The 20,634-nt window shown below is 34.5% G+C and overlaps 4 protein-coding genes and 1 long non-coding RNA gene across 8 annotated transcripts; 3 read left to right on the top strand and 2 right to left on the bottom strand.

Moving 5' to 3' along the window:
• Positions 1 to 5,206: 5,206 nt before the first annotated feature.
• LOC130960705 (uncharacterized) lies at positions 5,207 to 7,425 on the bottom strand. Its single transcript, XR_009079224.1, has 4 exons — positions 7,270 to 7,425; positions 7,125 to 7,179; positions 6,908 to 7,036; positions 5,207 to 5,471 (listed from the first exon to the last, which is right to left on the bottom strand). It is a non-coding gene; the product is annotated as an uncharacterized LOC130960705 (long non-coding RNA).
• Positions 7,426 to 8,744: 1,319 nt separating this feature from the next.
• LOC130963603 (agamous-like MADS-box protein AGL80) lies at positions 8,745 to 9,704 on the top strand. The gene has a single exon (XM_057889704.1). The coding sequence runs from the start codon at positions 8,745 to 8,747 to the stop codon at positions 9,702 to 9,704; it is 960 nt and encodes a 319-aa protein (XP_057745687.1).
• A 369-nt stretch (positions 9,705 to 10,073) lies between these two features.
• Positions 10,074 to 13,209, top strand: LOC130960477 (uncharacterized). Its single transcript, XM_057885877.1, has 3 exons — positions 10,074 to 10,375; positions 11,197 to 11,373; positions 12,923 to 13,209. The coding sequence occupies exons 2-3, from the start codon at positions 11,222 to 11,224 to the stop codon at positions 12,996 to 12,998; spliced, it is 228 nt and encodes a 75-aa protein (XP_057741860.1). The 5' UTR covers positions 10,074 to 10,375; positions 11,197 to 11,221; the 3' UTR covers positions 12,999 to 13,209.
• A 1,135-nt stretch (positions 13,210 to 14,344) lies between these two features.
• LOC130962075 (dihydroneopterin aldolase 2-like) lies at positions 14,345 to 15,735 on the top strand. Of its 4 annotated transcripts, none has more exons than XM_057888165.1 (3): positions 14,345 to 14,513; positions 14,789 to 15,021; positions 15,377 to 15,735. In XM_057888165.1, exons 2-3 carry the CDS (start codon positions 14,807 to 14,809, stop codon positions 15,603 to 15,605), a joined length of 444 nt encoding a protein of 147 aa, XP_057744148.1. In that variant the 5' UTR covers positions 14,345 to 14,513; positions 14,789 to 14,806; the 3' UTR covers positions 15,606 to 15,735. The 4 variants fall into 4 exon arrangements, with proteins under 4 accessions (XP_057744148.1, XP_057744151.1, XP_057744152.1 ...); XM_057888168.1 differs by having other exon boundaries at positions 14,425 to 14,513; positions 14,817 to 15,021; positions 15,392 to 15,735; XM_057888169.1 differs by having other exon boundaries at positions 14,445 to 14,513; positions 14,814 to 15,021; positions 15,392 to 15,735.
• On the bottom strand, positions 15,622 to 18,672 carry LOC130962074 (L10-interacting MYB domain-containing protein-like). The gene is made up of 5 exons (XM_057888164.1): positions 18,532 to 18,672; positions 17,275 to 17,621; positions 17,026 to 17,158; positions 16,535 to 16,917; positions 15,622 to 16,443 (listed from the first exon to the last, which is right to left on the bottom strand). Exons 2-5 carry the CDS (start codon positions 17,611 to 17,613, stop codon positions 15,856 to 15,858), a joined length of 1,443 nt encoding a protein of 480 aa, XP_057744147.1. The 5' UTR covers positions 17,614 to 17,621; positions 18,532 to 18,672; the 3' UTR covers positions 15,622 to 15,855.
• Between the last annotated feature and the right edge of the window lie 1,962 nt (positions 18,673 to 20,634).

The raw sequence follows: 20,634 nt of genomic DNA, 5'->3' as shown, positions 1-20,634 counted from the left end.
CTAATTGGGCCCACAGCCCGGTTTAACCGGTTCGGCCCGGTTTAACCGGTTCGGTCCGTTCGGTCCAATCTTGGACCATTTTCTTCGAAATTGGTGTCAAAATTCTCGTTTCGATGAGCTCTATCCTAATTTAATATAATATTCACATTTCTAATCTTCCTTATTAAAAATTAATTTATTGACTAATTATCTACTAATTTAACCGGGGTTTACATCCTACCCACCTAATAAAGAATTTTGCCCTCAAAATTCAAATCTAGTTACCTGAAAAGAGATGTGGATAATCCTTTCGCATATCTGATTCGAGCTCCCAGGTATGTTCCTCGATACCAGCTCGACTCCAAGCCACTTTTACCAATGATACTTCCCTTCCTCGTAATCGTTTAACACTGGTGTCATCAATCCTCACCGGAATTACTGGGAGTGTTAGATCTTCTCTCACTTGGATTGGTTCTGGTTCTAGAACATGACTTGCGTCAGGGGTGTACTTCCTAAGCTGAGACACATGAAACACGTCGTGCAAATTCGAAAGATATGGCAGTAAGGCAATTCTATAAGCCACTGGCCCAATCCTCTTCAGAATCTCAAAGGGTCCAATATAACGGGGATTCAGTTTCTTAGTCTTAATAGCTCTTCCCACTCCAGTGGTTGGTGTAACTTTCAAAAAGACATGTTCTCCTTCTTCAAACTCCAAAGGCTTTCGCCTCTGATCAGCATAGCTCTTCTGGCGGCTTTGGGCTATAAGCATTCGACTACGAATCTTCTTTATCAGTTCAGTTGTTTCAGCTATTATTTCAGGCCCTAATAAACTTCTTTCTCCAGTTTCATACCAACATAGTGGAGACTGACATTTTCTGCCATACAGAGCCTCATATGGAGCCATTCCGATGCTCGCATGATAGCTATTATTATAAGCAAATTCTATTATTGGCATATACCGATCCCAGCTCGTCGGCTGGTCTAAAACACAAGCCCTTAACATATCCTCCAAGGTCTGAATAGTTCTTTCTGACTGACCATCTGTCTGAGGGTGATACGCAGTACTCAAGCTTAACTGAGTCCCAAATGCACGCTGAAAAGCTTCCCAGAACCTTGATGTGAAACGAGGATCTCTATCAGATATGATAGTAGAAGGCACGCCATGCAACCTGACAATCTCTTTAATATACATTCGAGCCAATTCCTCCATTGTGCAACTTATTCGGATAGGAAGAAAGTGAGCTGATTTTGTTAGTCGATCCACAACCACCCAAATAGCGTCACAACCAGATCGGATTTTAGGCAAACCTATCACAAAATCCATTGCGATACTCTCCCATTTCCACTGTGGAATCTCCAAAGGCTGAAGGGTTCCTGATGGTCTCTGATGCTCAATCTTAACCTTCTGACACGTTAAACATTTAGATACATGCAATGCCACATCATTCTTCATCCCTGGCCACCAGAACATCGCTTTCAGATCCTGATACATTTTAGTACTCCCTGGATGAATTGAGAACCCACTCTTATGAGCTTCCTTCAAGATACTTTGTCGCAGGTCTCCAACATTAGGCACAATAATCCGGTTCTTGAACCTCCATAAACCATCCTGACCTTCTGACACTCTCCACTGTTTTCCCTGTTCAACTGCTGGTAATACCTTACGTAATGCTTCACTATCTCGATGGGCCTTCAGAAGTTCTAATTTAAAATCACTTGAAATCTGCAACTGACTCAAACACAGGATTCCATATTCTTCTCTAATTCCCAAATTCAAACCTTGAAATGCCCTTAGTAATTCTTCCTCCCGTAGCATCATCCAAGTTGCATATAAAGACTTCCGACTCAAAGCGTCCGCCACAACGTTCGCTTTTCCTGGATGATAATTCAATTCAAAATCATAATCTTTTAGAAGCTCCATCCATCTCCTCTGACGCATATTCAACTCTTTCTGCTCAAAAAGATACTTCAAACTCTTATGGTCTGAGAAAACATGAAACTTAACACCATAGAGATAATGCCTCCAAATCTTTAAAGCAAACACAACAGCAGCAAGTTCCAAATCGTGTGTCGGATAGTTCATTTCATGCGGCCTTAACTGCCGTGAGGCGTATGCCACAACATTCTGGTGCTGCATCAGAACGCACCCTAAACCTTTCAGAGATGCATCACAATACACTTCAAACGGTTCACTTGGTTCAGGTAATACCAATACAGGTGCAGTAGTCAACCTGTGCTTCAATGCTTGGAAACTCTCTTCACACTCCGGAGTCCAGATAAAAGGCGTATCCTTCCTAGTCAACTTAGTTAAAGGTAAGGCGAGCTGTGAAAATCCCTTAATGAATCTGCGATAATACCCCGCCAAACCTAAGAAACTCCTAATCTCTGTCACTGAAGTTGGTCGCTCCCAATTCATCACTGCCTCCACCTTAGAAGGATCCACAGCTATTCCCTGCTTACTCACCACGTGGCCGAGAAACTTCACTTCACTCTTCCAGAACTCACATTTAGATAACTTAGCATATAACTTTCTGTCTCTCAAAATTTGCAGCACAGTTCGCAAGTGTTCAGCATGTTCCTCTTCAGTCTTAGAATAAACAAGAATGTCATCAATGAAGACAATAACAAACTTATCCAGATACAGTCGGAAAATCCTGTTCATATAATCCATAAATACTGCCGGGGCATTAGTTAACCCAAAAGACATTACTGTATATTCATAATGACCATAACGCGTCCTGAAAGCAGTCTTCGGAATATCCTCATCTCTAACCCTTATCTGATGATATCCGGATCGCAGATCAATCTTAGAAAACACACCGGCTCCCTGTAATTGATCCATTAGATCATCGATTCTAGGCAACGGATATTTGTTCTTCACAGTGATCTTATTCAACTGCCGATAGTCGACACACAAACGCATACTCCCATCCTTCTTCTTTACTAGTAACACTGGTGCTCCCCACGGAGAAACACTTGGTCGGATGAAATGCTTACCCAACAAATCTTCCAGCTGAGCTTTCAGTTCAGCCATTTCTAAAGGTGACATCCTATAAGGAGTAATTGAAATTAGACCGGATCCAGGTACCAACTCAATTGCAAATTCAACCTCTCGGTTAGGTGGGAATTCATTAATATCATCCGGAAACACATCTGGAAATTCACATGCAACCGGAATTTGCTCTAAACTCTGATCATCACCTGATACTCCCGCAGTTAATAACATAATACCCTGACATTCAGTTCCAGAACAGGTTACTATCATAGAATTTAAATAGTAACTATTCACCACAACCGGTGCTTCTGACCCTTCCGGCATAAACTGTACTGACTTCTCAGAACAATCAAGCAAAACATGATTCTTGGATAACCAATCCAATCCCAAAATGAGATCAAGACCAGTCATAGGCAAACAAATCAAATCATGCACAAATTCACGCTGTTGTACTCGAAAGGAAACTTGTGGACATCCTATCCTAGTCACCATAGCTTCATGAGTAGCATTATATACTTTCAAATCATAACCTAAAACCACCATTCTCAATCCTAATTCATGGGCCTTTTCAAATGCAATAAATGAATGACTTGCTCCTGAATCAAATAAAGCATTTAAGATTTTACCAGCCATTTCACAATTACCTCTAATCAGTGTCTCAGATCCCTCAGCACCTATGGTAGAAGTGGTGTATACTCTCCCTGGCTGCTGCACCCTACCAGTCTCATACTTCTTCTTCTCCGGACAATTGGTGGCCATATGCCCGGGCTGTCCACAAGAATAGCATACTCCAAGTCCGAATCTGCACGGAACTCCAGGATGATACTTTTCGCACCTCTGACAATTTAGATCCTGTTGTGGCTGCTTCCCAAATCTTCTTCCCTGATTAACATTGGTATTCAGCCTTCTGTAATTACCTTGACCCTGAGTCTGCTGCGGAATAGAGCCTCCACGCTTGAAATTCCTACCTCTCGGAGCAAAGTTCCTTTCTGAAGGTCTCTGAAAAGGCACCCTCAAACTTCCTTTCTCTGCTGCTGCCTTCCTCACACAATCCTCAGCCACCTTACTCTTATTCACCAATTCAGAAAACACCCTGATCTCCATTGGGGCAACGAAGCTCAGAATATCACTCCGAAGACCTCCTTCATATTTAATACACTTCCTTTCAGCAAAATCTTTAGGCGCACCTTGACAGATACGAGAAAAGCGACACAACTCCTCAAACTTACTAGTATACTCAGCAACAGTCATCTGTCCTTGTTTTAACTGCATTAATTCAAGTTCCTTGGCATTTCTGACTGAATTAGGAAAGTATTTCTTATAGAACTCTGTCCGAAAAACCTCCCAAGGAATCGCAGCACCATCAGGCTGCAGGATACGTCGTGTCCCCTGCCACCAATACTGAGCTTCACCTTGCAACTGATAGGTTCCAAATTCAACCCATTGCTCTTCAGGAACCTGTTGTGCCTGTAACGCCCTTTCCATAGCCTGAATCCAATTATCTGCATCAGTGGGATTTGAGGTTCCCCTGAAGGTTGGAGGATGAACTTTTAGAAATGTAGCAAGTGTCATAGGACCATCCTCATCATTATTATTTCCATGATAGCCCTGATTTATCTGATTACCCAGTGCCTCAGCTGTCGCCTGCATAGCTGCAGCCATATTTCCCAGGGCAGCCATAAAGTCTACTGGATCAGTCCCTATGGGGGTAGGAGTAACGGTGCCTGTCCTACCTCTACCTCGCCCGCGACCGCGTCCGCGAGTTGACATCTGGTCCCTATATACACCAAACAAGTGATATTAAGTTGATCAGTCTCAATATCGTAGGTCTAATGCTTTAAGTTCCAAATGCATGCTCACAAATGTTTATGCCATATATATCAGTTAGATATCCTAATAGCACATAAACACATATACAGAGAATGCACAGAAGTACAATCAGTCCGTCTTTCAGGCTCTATAGGAACGAACTGCTCTGATACCATAATGTAACACCCTACCACGCTAAGCTTTACGCTTAAGCCGTAAAACAGAGGTGGTGTGGTATTACGACCTCTAAAATAAAATATATATTTATAATAGCAGAAGAATTATAATATGCTAGGAGCCGTGAAGAAAAGAGGAAACAAAATCGCAAAATAAAAGCGCAACGCTCAAGGAACGGGTTAACCTGCGTGCTAAGGAAACCATAACTATTAAACATATGATAACAGAAGTAGGAATAGAGTGCCAAAGATACAAAATAACAAGCTCCTAACTCAGCCTGCGAAGTCAAGACTGGCCGGAGAATATTTACATATATATACATACATATCCATAACCCAAAAGTACATATACACAATCCTACCTCTCCATAAACCTCTAGGAGGATCAAAAGAACAAGTTATGCGGAGAGAAAACCAAGTATATATATACACATCATAGCATAACAAAATAACCCTGTAACCACTCCGCTTCAAGGGTCCAGATGCCTAACGAGATGCCTCTCGACCTGCATCTGAAAAACAACAACATAGTATGGAATGAGAACCGGAGGTTCTCAGTATGGTAAAGGTGCCACACACATAATATATAAGGTCCTGGGAATGCCAGAGGCAATCCTAGAACGCCGACACTCAGATTATAGAGCTTAAAGTATTAAATAGAAGCCATAAAAGGTGGTTTACTAAGGATATTTAAACCTAACTTAACTTAACCTTAAATCTAAATCCCATTCTGCCATTCCTCCTTACCTCCAACTCCATCATGTATTTTCACAGACAACTAAACAGACAAAGGCAAACACAAGAAGGTTACAAGTACTGCAAATAACAAATATACATTTAACATGGCAAGTACATTTAAGCACACCCAGTTAATACACAAGCAAGTAATTCAAGTAATATGCATATGATGCATGCCTGTCCTATGGCTGATGAGGCTCATCTGTCGGTTATCCAGCCAACCCGACAAGTCTGAATTGTACTTAGACTGTCCCCCGACGTGCATCCCCAAGAGTCTATGCATAGTTTTTTCTCAAATAATCAATAATACTCAATGGGGGTAACATTCCCGGGAATTTATATAGTGCCCGGTCACACACTTACGTCGTAGGGTCAACAGAGTATCGAGTTTTCAACCTGGTACACGTGGTGGCAAGCCACGGCACTTAATCCAGGGAATCCCGTATCTCAGATTATTCAAATTCATAAGCCATATAAATAATTCAATTATAATTCATCAACATCAACATCATTCTCAATCGCATTTCATTCATCATCATACATCAATCATATTCAATCCTTATCCTTCACTATCGCACCTCCCATTCCGTCCATCAATAGTTCCAATTCAAAACATAATTCATTCTTTTCTAAATGAATCAAACTTAAAACATGCTCATTTTCTTAATAACTCTAAATCAAACCATATACCCTTTGAATCTAAATCTTTTTAGATAATCATATAAACAAAATCTCTAATTTCTATAAAATTTTGGCAGCATCTCCTCTAAAACTCGGATTTTGCCACCCTTTTCGGGTCCAAACCTGCATTCTTTTCAATTCAACATACCCTTCCTTATCATCATAACAATCACCACAATAAATCTACCTCAGATCAACAATTAAACTCATACAATATTCGAATCCAACAACCAAAAATTCAATTAAGGATCATAGTTCACTAATCCTAGGCTTCTAACACAAGATACCTCAAATCAATAATTCACCAAATTATTAATTAATCAACAAGCACCAAACTAACCATGTTCATCAATAATAACATTCACCATCCAAAATTAATAACTAATTATCCAATAAACTTCAACTAAATATATTCATCGAAAAATTACTAAACATTAAACATACACCCGCATTCCAACTTATCCTATGGTCATCTAGCCTAAGTTTTCACAGAACATTATATATTAAATGCAAGAAACCTAAACCATACCTTAGCCGATTCCCAAGTATTATTCCAAGAAAATTTTTCTAAAAGAACACAGTCCTCAAAACCTCAACTAATCCGCTTCCTCCAAGTTCCAGTATTCACAATTTCAAGCTCCAATTATCTATTTTCAACCTAATACACATTCATAACACATATATACCCAATTTAATACTCAAAGCTCAAATTTAATGAAAATAAAATATAATTATCGTATCCTCACCTTACCCAAGCTTCACATAAGCAAGAGTGAACGTTTTCCTTAAGCTAATTGGATCCTAAAACATCAAAAATCAAAGAAATTCAACACCCTTTCTCAAAACTCAAAATTGGGGGAAATGAGAGACTGAAGTGGAATATCAAGTTACCTATGAAATTGTTCCGGTAGAAATGTAGAGCTCAACGCGGTGAACGCGTGGCCACAAACGGTGCGGCGATCGGAGCTCAAACGAGGAAGTTACGGGAAATTGAATTCACCGTAAACGAATTTCTCTTCTTCTCTTCCCTGGGAGGCTGCTGCATCGTTGAGGGAAATGAAGAGAATAAGAGCCCGTGGCTCTTTTTAATTGTTGGACTAATTGGGCCCACAGCCCGGTTTAACCGGTTCGGCCCGGTTTAACCAGTTCGGTCCGTTCGGTCCAATCTTGGACCATTTTCTTCGAAATTGGTATCAAAATTTTCGTTTCGATGAGCTCTATCTTAATTTAATATAATATTCACATTTCTAATCTTCCTTATTAAAAATTAATTTATTGACTAATTATCTACTAATTTAACCGGGGTTTACATAATATAATATCAGAGTTTTATGATTAAAAAAATTTAGAGTTCGATCTTTAATAAATCTCAAAAATAAAAAAAAATAACATAAGGCAAATAAAGAAGAAAAGACAAAAAGAAGAATGTTTTAGGATTTTGGGATAAATAATTTCATAATATTTTAAAATTTTTCTACCAAATACTCTTAGAATACAAAAATTGAACATTTTAAAAAAATAACTAATATTTTGTTTTACAATATTAAATACATAAAAATGAACCATATATTGTGATTTGAAATAATACGTTATTTTTTTGTCATGAAAACATATATTGTGTTAAAGAAATATACATATTTTTTGGGTGATGAAGAAACCTACATTTTAAAAACTACAGATAAAAAAAAACTAGCCGGTCCACAAATTTAATCAAAATGGGCCTAAATGAGTTGAACTGACCCATCTTTGGATTTTGTGTCGATTTGTTTCTTATGAATCCTTGCAACATTAATTATAGTCCCTCTATTTTGTGGTTGAATTATATAAATATCTACATTAATTAATTAAATATTCGGTCAATATGAATAAATCTTTTGTACATAAATTTATAATAGGATTCATCTCCTGGATGGACATATTTCTCAATCAAAGATTTTCGGTAATCTTTAAGTAGTGATGGCCAAATATTTTTTTTAAAATAAATCGTATTTTCAACAAATAAGAAAAACTATATATATAAGAGGCTAGTTGGGTTTAATGAAACAACATGATAAGTTGATGTTTAGTTTTCAGGAATTTACTTCATATTTACTCAAACTTTTTTTCTCTACACAATCTGAGGTAAGCCATTGAAGCCGAAGGTACTAATGTTCTTATTTTTATTTTATTTTTAAAATAAGATATATAATAATTCTTCTTTGTATTTATTTTTTTAATAATGCAATTTTGACAACCTTCAGAATTAAGAACTTTGAATGATTTTTTTATTCTTTTTCTTTTTTCTTGTGTAATTATGTAATTAATTTCATATTATGATTAACAATGATATATATGTTTAATATTTTAGAATATTTTCTTAATTTTAGATGGGTCGTGGAAAAACGGTCTATGAATGCATCAAAAAGGAACGAGAACGTAAAATCTCTTTCATGCAAAGAAAAGATGGAATCATGAAGAAAATTGCAACATTTTCAAAGTTATGTAAAGTTGAAGCTTGTCTAATTATTTATGAAGATAATTCTTCTCAACCAATGATTTGGCCACAAGAACATTCAAAGGTGCAATCCATAATTGAAAAATACGAGGTTCAAAAGAACAATGAGACACACCCCATAATCTTTGATGAAGAAGAATTTTTTAAGAACAAGAAGATCATGATTGAAGCTGAAATTTCTAAATTGAGAAAGAAGGTACTCAAATTCAAGTATCCTACCATGGATCCAATCTTTACTACCTTAGATGGGAACCAATTGATGGAGTTCATTGCTTTGGTAAACACTAAAATTGAAGCTTGCAAAAAAAGAATTGACATGTTGAAGGAGAGTAATCAAGATAATGGTAGCAACTTCAATGTTGACCAAAATCAAAGTCAACTCAATTTCATGAACAACATTCCTAATCATGATTATGCTCTTCATCATGATAATTTGGTATATCAAACTCAAAACCCTAAGTTTGATCCAAATGTTACTTATTTTGTGGCAAACAACAATGGAATGATCATGGATTCTATTAGCCAAGTTAATGTGTCTCTAGATTGTTCTACTACAAATCAAGTTGCGGTTATGGATTCTAAAGAAAAGAGTGTTATTGTGGATTCTACAAATCAAATCAGTGAAAATGGTGGTCTTATTAATTGGAATGATTTTGTTGAGGTTGAGAATTGGATTGATCAACTTCAATATGAGACTGATTTAAAAGACATTCTTTCTCATCAATCTCAGAATGTGTCACAATCTTCACAAATCTTGCCACCAATAACAATGAATGGATTTTTGGCTGATGAGAAGAACAATAACCACCAATTCCAGTCATTCAACAGGTAAATGAAGTAGGCTAGAGTTGCAAATTGAAATATTTGTTCATATTCTCTTAATTTAGCAAGTGTGTTATTATCAGTGTTGACTTTGACTCATTTATATAAATATTTATAATTTCGACCAACAATGATATTTTGATGATAGTATTATATATTCAAAGTCTTCACTATTTTAAAGCAAATCCTTTTTTTTTTTGGTTAACAAACCATATGTTTTTCTAGCTGCAAATTTATTACCAAATTTTTTATTTTTTATCATTTTTTTTGAATCTGATTAAAGATACACACTTTCATATAAAAAAAGCCCAAGACTTTGAACCCAGAAGCTAAAACCCTAATTGAACAAAAAAAAAACCCTAATTGAACAAAAAAGAGGAACAATTGCTCTCACTGTTCTCACTCACCATTCCTTTCTTTCTCTCTCCCAGCCTTCCAAACGCGCTTCCCCACCTTAAACCTTTCATCTCCTCCTTCTTCTTCTTCTTCTTCTTCTTCTTCTTCTTCTTCAGCTGACAGGTACAAAGGACCGAAGCCAAAACGCGACTTCCTAGCCCACTGGGTATCCAAAAACGACGACGTCGTTTGCACGCTTCTTATATACGTTGGTGCTGCCTCCCTCTTCACCGTCCTCCTCAATCGCGCCCTCTCCCGTATTGCTCCCGTCGCCGATCCCGGCAGGTGAGATCCATTATTTTTCATCTCCAATCTCCATCTCTTAGTGTCTTATTTAATCAATGAAAATGTATTAATTAATTTTAAAACAAAAATTGAGCTCCGTAATTGAGGGTTTTAACTTGAAATTGGTTGATGTAATGTCGGGGAATGAAACAATCCAAACGCTCATCTAACTTACTTTGAAATTTCTAATTTTCTAGCTGATCATGTGCAGTTTAGAGCCTTGTGTTTGATTTACCGTCAATTTTAAGTGAGTAAGTTTTTTCTTTGGTTTTCTTTGGCTACAATCATGGCGTCTTTTATTCATCTTTTTAGTTGTATTAGCCAATTATTTTTACCGGCCTCGGATTTTACCTTTTACCCATCACGACGGCGACCACGCTGCCACCGTCTAGGGATAGTCACAATCGAATGTTAAAAATCAGGGAGGGAGAAGATCTTTTTGGGGTTTGGTTCGGGTGGGTTGGGGTTGTGGGTTTGGGTAGGGTTTTCGGGTTTAGCCCAGGACAAAAAACGACACCCAAAATGGCAAAAATATTCCAAAAATAAAAACATAATACCGCATGCATAGTTCATTAGTTCTGCTTTGGAATTCTACTCCTGGAGAGGGAGTGATAATCACAGCGACAGAGAGGGGTAGTTTGAATTGGGAGGCCGGTTCGGGCGGGTTCTGGATCGGATCTGTTCCGGATTGTGGGCCTGGTGTGTCTGGCCTTCACCGTGTCCAAGAGAAAAAACGCTATTTTGATTTTCTCTCCTCACTGCACTGAAAGCAGCAGCAGCAGCATAAACATCATAAAAAAGCATTTTTTTTATCCCTCCAGGGTGGTGAAATCCTTCGCTGTTATTATGGGTTTGACGAATTTCGTGCTGACGGTGGCTGGTGTGAGTGCGGTGGTGCTTCTTCTGAGGAGCGACGTGAAGCAATCTGCCAACATATTCAGGCGCAATGTTAAGCACATCCGTAACTGGCTCGAAGAAGAAACCGCTGCTTCTTCCAAGTGAGTCCCCTTTTCCCATTTTCTCTCTGATTTCCATCTGGGTACTTTATTTATTCTCGTCAAGTTTTGATCTTGTGTTCTGGGTTGCTTCTGTTTTTTAGTTTTTCGGTTGATGGTTTTGTTATTGAAATTTTTTGTTTTTTGGGGGGTGTTAGGGTTTACGGTTTAGGAGTGGGATTTGGATAACATAGAGTGATTGGTTGGATATTGGAATTCTGAACTTGGAAGCTTATGTTTATGGATTATGTTATTTTGTGTTCAAAGTTAGTTTATATTTGATTGTAGAGAGTGAAGTTCTATCATCCTTTCATAGAGGGAAAAATTGATACAAATACAATGTTGTATTTTATTACTAATGAGAAAAAAAAATAATGTTGGTTAGTATTGGGTCGATAAGGCAAATATACAAGGAAAAATATTGGTCATATTACATTTTCATTTAAAGGAATTTTACTCCTAAAAGAATTAGGTGGAGAAGGCTAAGCTTTGACCTGGAGTAGTGAATGGTATGGCGGTTTTGAAATCCAACCTTGCGGGTGAGGTTTGTCTAGTAATCAGCTTACTTTTGCTTAGCTAACTACCTTTATGTCAAAATCTGCTTATATTGAGAAAGCTAGAAAGAATTGGTGTCGCTTATCGTAAGTAATCATGCCTAAGGCTAAGGGTCTTGGATTTTGATGGTACTAGCATTGTTAGCATATGGATGACTAACTATGGTTGTGTTAGAAATATGTTCCTTTAACCTTTTTGTTTTTCTCTCTTTAGGGATTGTTACTTGTTTATGATACAGTACGATGGTGTCGTTTTGATTCGTGTAGTTAGCCCTAGATACAACGGGAAAGAGCTTTTTCTGTAACACATTTTTTATTTTTAGAGCTACTGCTTTCCCACTTTGAGAAGTATATTTGATCCGAGTGTTTCTCTTGATGGAAAACTGCATGTTTAATTGGTAGTAAGACCAAAAACAACAGTGTTGAAGATTGAAATCTGTTAAGTATCATAATATAAATGAATTGGATCAATGCTATTTTCCAAATAAAACACCTAATCCAGAATATGTCGGGGAACATACCATGAACTTCGCTTTGATTTATTGACTTGGTTGTTAAGCAACTACTGTTAGAAATAAAGGGAACTTGGTGCATAGGACTCTGATCTGGTGGGTTTAGGGAGAGTAGATATTTGTTGCCTTATTCTTTCGTGTAGAGAGGCTATTTCTAGGATTTGAACCCATAATCTCCAACATTTGCCCTCTAAATAAATACTACTAAAAATAAACTTAGAACTATTGATTTGGTTATTAAATTAGTAAGTCAAAATGTATGTTATGAATCTACCAGAAAATAATTTGATGGCTTTTTTGTGATTTGGAATTGCACTTTGAAGCATGTTTGTCCTAAACCTTAAACCTAAACTTGTATATCTTCATTTTTTTATTTTTCTTCTTATATTGCAACGTTGACATAGGCGATGCTTATTTATTCCGTCGATTATACATAGATTTAACAGATTTTTCAGATTGTAATATGTTCTTGAATCCTTTTTTCAGGGAAATGCAGAAATCTGCAAAAGAATTGGAATCAAAGGTGCCTCCGAAAGAGACTCCTAAGGAGGACAAGCACTAGATCTTTATGCAAAGTGATGGAGTTTGTTTAGTGCAGTTGTTCCTTTTTTTGTTTCCCTTATACTGGGTTCTTATGAATGCATGTTTTTTTGTTACTAAAATGGATTCTTCACCTATGTCTGTTGATATAAAGTATGAACTACTTCAGGACCCCTATTTTCTCAATCTCATATATACATATCCATCAATAACAAATTCATAGTTATTCCACATTTCTACATTCCCATTTAATTTTAGCAGATTTCTTTTTGAATTGAATGACCATTTCAGGATGTTGATTTGAGTAAATCTATGTACCTCCAAAATGAAGAGCCGTAGCAAAGGTTTCGCCGTCCCGTTATCTTCGATCTTTCTGTCTCGAGTTAGGTGCCAAACACTACCTTGTTGACACCATAGTCAAAATCAAAATTTGGAATTAGTTTTGATGTAACAATAAGATTGCTATGTTTAACTTTACATTACTTGAAATGCATGAGTTAATCTTAGAAACACAGACTCTACTTGCTAGTTGCAAGAGTAAGGTTGCATTTACTGTCAATGGTGTTATAGTATAGGGGTTTTATTTTTGGCTCCTAATATAGAGTTTGTTGAAATTACAAATACAGAAATATCAAAAGAAAATGTCACTGTCATTTTTCCTAATTGTCTCAAAGTAGACATTTTGTTTATTTTTATGTTTTTCTCATTAAAGAATGATATTTATGAGACGATTATCAAACAATCTTAAAGTTTAAATAATAATAATAACGTATAATAATCTTATATTTTGTAAAGTATAACACTAACTTCTCTTATAAATATAAACAATAACAATATTGATTAGGATAATAAATCAAAGAATATTATGTGTACTATTATCTAACATTATTATTGATCAATATAATATATTGCAAAATTTCTAACTAGTGCGTATAGACGATGATTAAGATTTCAAAATGATTTTATTTATTTAATAATTGATATCAAAGTTTTACATGTGACTTGTGAGGCGTGTGAAAGGAATTTTATTATTATAAACAAAAATTTTTAGTATTATCGCTCCATATTTTTTTCCATTCATGCTAAGCGAACATACCAAATTAGCCGATTGTAAAAAATATATATTAAAATATAAAAAAATATTTTAAAGATGAATTAAACAAATATATATATATATATATATATATATATATATATATATTGATTAATTTGATAGTTGATTTTTAATACCATATTAATCATTTTTTTTAATACTCGAACCCAAAACGTTTGTCCTAACATTTCTTTCCTAATTAACTTAATCATTTAACTCAAGAGTTATTGGTAATTGGTATTTGGTAGGATTTTAATCATCTTCATTTCAACAACTATAAATTAATAATAATAAATAAAAATAAAAAAGTTAAAGAATCCATGTAAAAAAATATTCTCTTTATCCACCACGGTTCCACCACAATAAAAACATCTCTTTTCTTTTCTCTCCTTTCATATTACAAAGCAAACAAACGAACAAGGTTGTTTCCTCTGCTTCTCCAAGGTAACTAACTATCTCTAAATGCTTATCTCTTAATCATGTAACCAAACACACACATGTGAATTCTGCGTTTGTAATAGATTAACCAATTTCTTGAGTTTAAATTTGGTTTTGCAACTGTTAAGAGATATATATATTGATAGCATAGGAAACATATAAAAAGATTATCACCATTTAAATTTGATTGGATTCAATCTCAACACTAATTAGAATTTAGGATTATTTTGTAATTTTTCAACATTGCATTGAGGAATTAGGGTTATTATTGTTCAATTCAGTGTTAGTGTTCACCTTTGATGATAGCAGCAACAACAATGGAAACTGAAACACTTATGAGGGGTGACAAACTCATTCTGAGGGGATTAATGTTCCATGGTTTTCATGGTGTGAATCCAGAAGAAAGAACACTTGGTCAGAAATTCTTGGTAGATATAGATGCTTGGATGGATCTTAGAGCTGCTGGTAAATCTGATAACTTGTCAGATTCAGTTAGCTACACAGATATATACCGGTGAGTGATAATTAACACTCAATCTTTTCATAGTTAAAATCAGAACAAGAATTGCTAAATCCAGTTATCATGTTAATTATTAAATAAAATGAAGTGCTATGTCTTGTTTATGTAGCAATACTGCATTCTAATAATTTTCTTATGGTTGAATATGGCTTTAGTTTTATAAAATGAACTATTTATGGTTTCATTCTGAAAAAGAATTTAATTTTGATGTACTTTGTCAATATAAAAGCTTTACACGTGCATCCTATTGCGCAAACACATGTTATTAAACGACTGTGTAGAACGTTTTACAATGTCAATGCTTCAAAATTAAACTCATTTTGCATAAGTACTATGTTAATTTGTGCAGTATTGATGAATGCAGAATAGTAAAGGAAATTATTGAAGGGCCACCTCACAACCTTCTGGAATCAGTGGCTCAAAAGATTGCAAGCACAACTCTAACCAATCACCATCAGATATCTGGTGTTAGGGTTCTAGTTGGAAAACCCCATGTTGCAGTTACGGGTCCAGTTGATTACTTAGGAGTTGAGATTCATAGGTTCAGAAGTGATGTAGCAAAACTAGAGTTAGTTTGATTTTCAGTGCTGAATGTTTTGTAACTCTAACTTTGTGTTTTCATTACACTGAACCTCCAAGAATGCTTGGTTAGATAAGACTTGATTGTTATTGTTTCAAACACAAAGACAGCTATGGTATTAAATTTAATCTCTACTTGAATTAATATACAAAGATAACCAAAAGATAATTCCTTTAATTACAAACATTGTTGGGGGTTAATGTGAACCTTCAAAGCTATGGCATGCTTTGCATGAAACTAACTTAAGTTTATGAACGAAGCTTTCTCAGTAACCATTTCTTTCTCAGATTATCATCCAATGCCATAAACATCCTTGCTGTTCTTTCATCTTCCAAAAATTCACATGCATCTAGTATTAGATCTTCATCCATGCCTGGTATAGCCTGAAGCACCTTTATAGCCTTATCTATAGAGAAGGTATCTTCTATCTTTGTTTGCTTTGTTAGGGAGGTAACCGCAACTGCCATGTGTTTCAGAGCTGCCACCATACCCTCGCCATCGTGTCTCGCCTTCTTATATTCATTTGAGGACATACTAGGTTGGGGCCTCTTTTGGTGACCGGAAATCTTTCTTCTTTTGCCTAAATGCAAAGGTTCTTTATCTGCATCAGGCAGAGGCTGAGATTTTCTGGTAGAATTATTTTCTCCACCAATATGCAATGCTGTGTCATCTGCATTAGGGAGTAGTTTGGTATCTGGCATCGATTTCTTGCTGCCACAAGATCCCTCTCCAGAATTCAGTTTGCAATGCGGAGTATCTTCATTGTGACATAATATGCACATACTAGAATAGAAAGGCATGCTTTTAGTTCTATATATCCGGTAGTTGTGATGTATCTGCAAATATAATTGATTGGACGACAGTATAAAATGAAAACACTCAAAATGAAAAAAAACAAAATGAGGAAAAACACTTTCAACTTCATACCCTGATGCAATTTTCCCAAACTTGGTCATCAGCCACGACCTTCTGGTGCGCATTATCCCAGCTGAAGCCTTCTTTGCTAAGTAGAACATTTATGGAGCAGTAATGCCTCCTTAGGACAATCAAACGGTTCTTCAAGACTGCCTTACCACAATGACATCCGAATCTTTCATTGAATGAATCTGTCATGTCCACCCAGGCTTTCTTCTTGAACGAACGGCCAACCTTGTTCCCTTTATGCATCTGGTTCAGCATAAGTTCAACAAAGAATTGGTCCATCATTGGTGACCAGTCAATTTTACTTTGACTAGAAATGATAGGGACAGTCTCATCGTCGTCTCCTTTGCCAGCAGTGGCTTGATAATCCAATTCTTTTGAGGCAATTTCTGAGACAAAATATGAGCTACTCTTCATAAATTATTCAATTCGGTGAATAAAGTTAAAAGAAATTTTCTTTCAACCATACAACAATATTTACTGATCAATGCTTCTACCTTCATTTTCAAAGCCTACATCAAAACATGAAAGGCTGTATCTCCCATCAGCAACTGAATGGCCAAAAATTTTGCACAGATCATCATAATAAGGAACAACTCTTTTTCTGAAACCTTGAAAATCAGGGTGAACCTGCAAATAGAAAAATACTCTTAGTTGCAACATAAATACTAACTATACATTAGTGCTTGTGGAATATGTGATTGATGGACAATGTGGAATATGTGATTGATGGACAATATATATACCTTAAGATATTCATCCCATGTTTTATCATCAGCTATTATCATGTTTAGTTCATGATCCCACCGAAATCTATTTTGACCAATAATCATTTTGACATCATTATATTGCTTCCTGAATCGTTTGTGACGGTTTTTCAATGCATCTATATCATACTTCAATCCGAATTTGGTGTTAAATTGTTCAACCATAACCAGCCATGCTTGTTTGCTAATGACTTTGCTGATTCTGTTCCCTAGCTGCAGTTGAGATAGCAAAAGCTCAAGAAAATATTTGTCTTGAGATGGATTCCAATTAGCCCTCAAGCTATCCAAATTAACAGAAGAACCATTTTCATCCCCCATTTCATCACCTGCAATTCAAATGGATTACTATCTTAGAAACATTAATAGCATTTCCCTAATTCTTTGCCAACTTAAAAAGATAAATCAGCTGAAAAAGTGTACTACAATGCATCAGTCATGACAACTTATATATCGAAATCTCCTCTCATCTTAGCACACTTGAATCTATTGGCAACACTATCATCAACCACAGCACATTTTTCACTATGCTTTTCATAACAGCAACAATGTAATAACAACTATCCTTTATCATAAGATATGTGTTTAAAGTTCAAAAGATTTACAATCAAATCTCTTTTACTATTTTTACGTAAAGTAACAATTCTGGATAAATTTTGATGGCATGATGCTAGAAATGGGAAACAAACCAAAAGACTTCTCAAGAACTGAACCATTCTAGTGAGAAGTGTAAATTTGAAACGCTCTCTAGGACCAAATTGGTTGGTAGAACTCATTCTCAATAATCAAATTCCAAGGGCATGACATGAAACACAAACAGAACATTCAGGAAGAAATAGAGTCAAATTGCCAGTTAATTCAGTTAATCATTTATCTGTGCACCCAACCCATCAATTTTCAGCTCAATGAGATAATAACATAAAAGTTAAATGGATTGATCTCTTATTAATTATTATGAGTTATTTTGATCTCACTGAATCTTACAGCACTTACTATCCATTAAAACTATTATACAGGCTTGCAATTTCAAAATAGGTCTCAATAACTCCAAGTTGGAATCTTTCTCTTATTCACATTAAAATTTTGAAGCTTTATCTACCAAACCAGGAACACAGATCAAAGGGTCATTCAGCAATCAATCAATTTCAACAATTTTTGACAGCTGGGATATTAATCAAAACCCTAAATCTCTGTTTGGCGGCAGAGAAAGTGAGGGAAAATTTAGTAGATGGGACTTACAAAACAAACAACGGCGAGGAATAGCAGCGAGCCAAGCAAAGAAAAACGATGTGAGTTGCGAGGGAGCTTTCAAGTTTCGATCTTTTGTTAACCAAACGGGAATAGAGTTATTCCCAAAACAAGAGAAAGATGCTGTTTGGCTTAACTCTCTTTGAGCTTTATATATATGAAAGAATTTCCAATGAGATTTAATTTATATAATAGTTATAGAACTTTGTAATTTATAAAATATAAAATAAAAAATATAATACAATTTGAATTTGTCATATATATTTTTTATAATAAATATCAATTCATATTTAGAATTATTTTGATTGTTATTTAAAAAATTCTGCAATTCAGGGACGGAACTTAGTTGAGACAATGGGGGACCACGGCCTTCCCATCAAATTTTTTATAAAAAAATTAGTAGTACTTCTTTAAAAAATAAAAAAATAGTTCAGTTGACTCAAATACCTTATTATGACTTAAATACTCAAGTTTAATTCTTATTTTTTGTTTTTATTGCACAATAGTTTTTAATTTAAAACATTAAAAACACGTTGAATTTAGACTGAACTGGATAGGCTTTTGTTGACTTTCACAACACATCAAAATTAAAAGATAAAATCAAATCAAATAAAAAAATTATCTAACAAAAAAAAATCATCTAACAATCAAATCAAATAAAAAAGAGTTATCTAACAAAAAAAGATAAGAATAAAAAAAACATCTAATAAAATAAAAGATAAAAAATCATCATTATAAAAACACGCTGCTTTGCTATCAGCTTCTCTATTCGCATTTTGCAGTTCTTTATTCAACAAGCAACACTCCCTCTACTTTTGAATTCAAATATAAAAAATTAGGTATTTTTTATTTATTTAATTTAATATTATTTTATATTTTATTGTTTATTTAATTTAATTTTTTATATGATAAAAAATATTAGAATATCTAATAAGTATTGATATTATTGTATTTGTATAAATTGATAAAAAAAATTCAATAAATATTATAAATTGTTGAAAAGTTTAGTTCTGATTCAATTATTGAAAATTTCAAGTCACTAAATACTCAAAAAATACCATTATAAATTATTTTGTATTTTTTATCTGTAGAATTATTTATTTATTATCTTATTGGTAACACATATAAAGAATAATTATATTTATAAATTTAATTTTAATATAAATATCATTATTAAATTTTTAGTCCCTCTAAAATTTTGTTTCAAGTTTCGTCACTACTGCAATTTAGATTAATTATTATTGAGATTCATTGAATTCAGACCTATTAAGTTATTTTTTTAAAAAAATTTATAGCAAGTTAATGAAATTACTTTAAAAATTTTAATTCTAAGGTAAAATACTTAAATAAATTAAAAAGCGATCAAAATTACGTAAAAATCTCAAAGTATTTCCACTTTGTTAATTCGATTTAGTATTGGAATGTAGCATTTTTTATTTTAAGATTTTTACCTAATTCTAATCTCTCTTTAGTTTATTTAAGTATTTTACCCTTAATTTTATTGCGACGTTTTTAGAATGTTTAGTTTGTATATAAACGATAAATATAGTGACTGATAAATTAGCAAAAAAAAAAGATATTTTATGCCAATATACTTTTTTGATTAATAGTTTTCATAATAAGATCTGTACTACTTATTAATAGGTGATTTTAGTAACTTGTTTTAATTTAGTATTATTTTCATTATATATAAAAAAAAATCCCACCTCCTTGCTTACACCAAATTGTGCAGCCAATGATTGAATTATGTGCACAAAAAAAGTCTAATTAGTATCACCCACAAATGTTGACCTTATTAGTTATTAGTTATTACCTAACATGTTGTTAATTTTAAGCAAGAAAAGTTATACTTGTACTCTAATTTTTATTTAGACCAAGCTAATTTCCTCTTTTTTATATAGTTTTATATTCCACTATTGGATAAAATATGAGACTATATGCTGTGGGTCTCAAAACATATAATGAACACACAATATTAACATGCAAGATCACCTTTTTCTCTTTTTTCTTCTAAAGAAAACAAAACATATAATAAGGTTAAGAAGATGATGCCATACAATTAAATTTCCTTTGGTAGGATTCATTTATCCTACC

Source organism: Arachis stenosperma, chromosome 2 (genome assembly GCF_014773155.1).
Source record: "Arachis stenosperma cultivar V10309 chromosome 2, arast.V10309.gnm1.PFL2, whole genome shotgun sequence".
Taxonomy (NCBI): domain Eukaryota; kingdom Viridiplantae; phylum Streptophyta; class Magnoliopsida; order Fabales; family Fabaceae; genus Arachis; species Arachis stenosperma.
This window is presented reverse-complemented; position numbering and strand designations above follow the sequence as displayed.

Coding starts and splice junctions, on each gene's coding strand:
- LOC130963603 (XM_057889704.1), top strand. CDS start 8,745: ATGGGTCGTGGAAAAACGGTCTATGAATGCATCAAAAAGGAACGAGAA.
- LOC130960477 (XM_057885877.1), top strand. CDS start 11,222: ATGGGTTTGACGAATTTCGTGCTGACGGTGGCTGGTGTGAGTGCGGTG. Junction 11,374..12,922: donor GAAACCGCTGCTTCTTCCAA/GTGAGTCCCCTT, acceptor TCCTTTTTTCAG/GGAAATGCAGAAATCTGCAA.
- LOC130962075 (XM_057888165.1), top strand. CDS start 14,807: ATGATAGCAGCAACAACAATGGAAACTGAAACACTTATGAGGGGTGAC. Junction 15,022..15,376: donor AGCTACACAGATATATACCG/GTGAGTGATAAT, acceptor TAATTTGTGCAG/TATTGATGAATGCAGAATAG.
- LOC130962074 (XM_057888164.1), bottom strand. CDS start 17,613: ATGGGGGATGAAAATGGTTCTTCTGTTAATTTGGATAGCTTGAGGGCT. Junction 17,159..17,274: donor CATGGGATGAATATCTTAAG/GTATATATATTG, acceptor TTCTATTTGCAG/GTTCACCCTGATTTTCAAGG. Junction 16,444..16,534: donor TTTGGGAAAATTGCATCAGG/GTATGAAGTTGA, acceptor TTATATTTGCAG/ATACATCACAACTACCGGAT.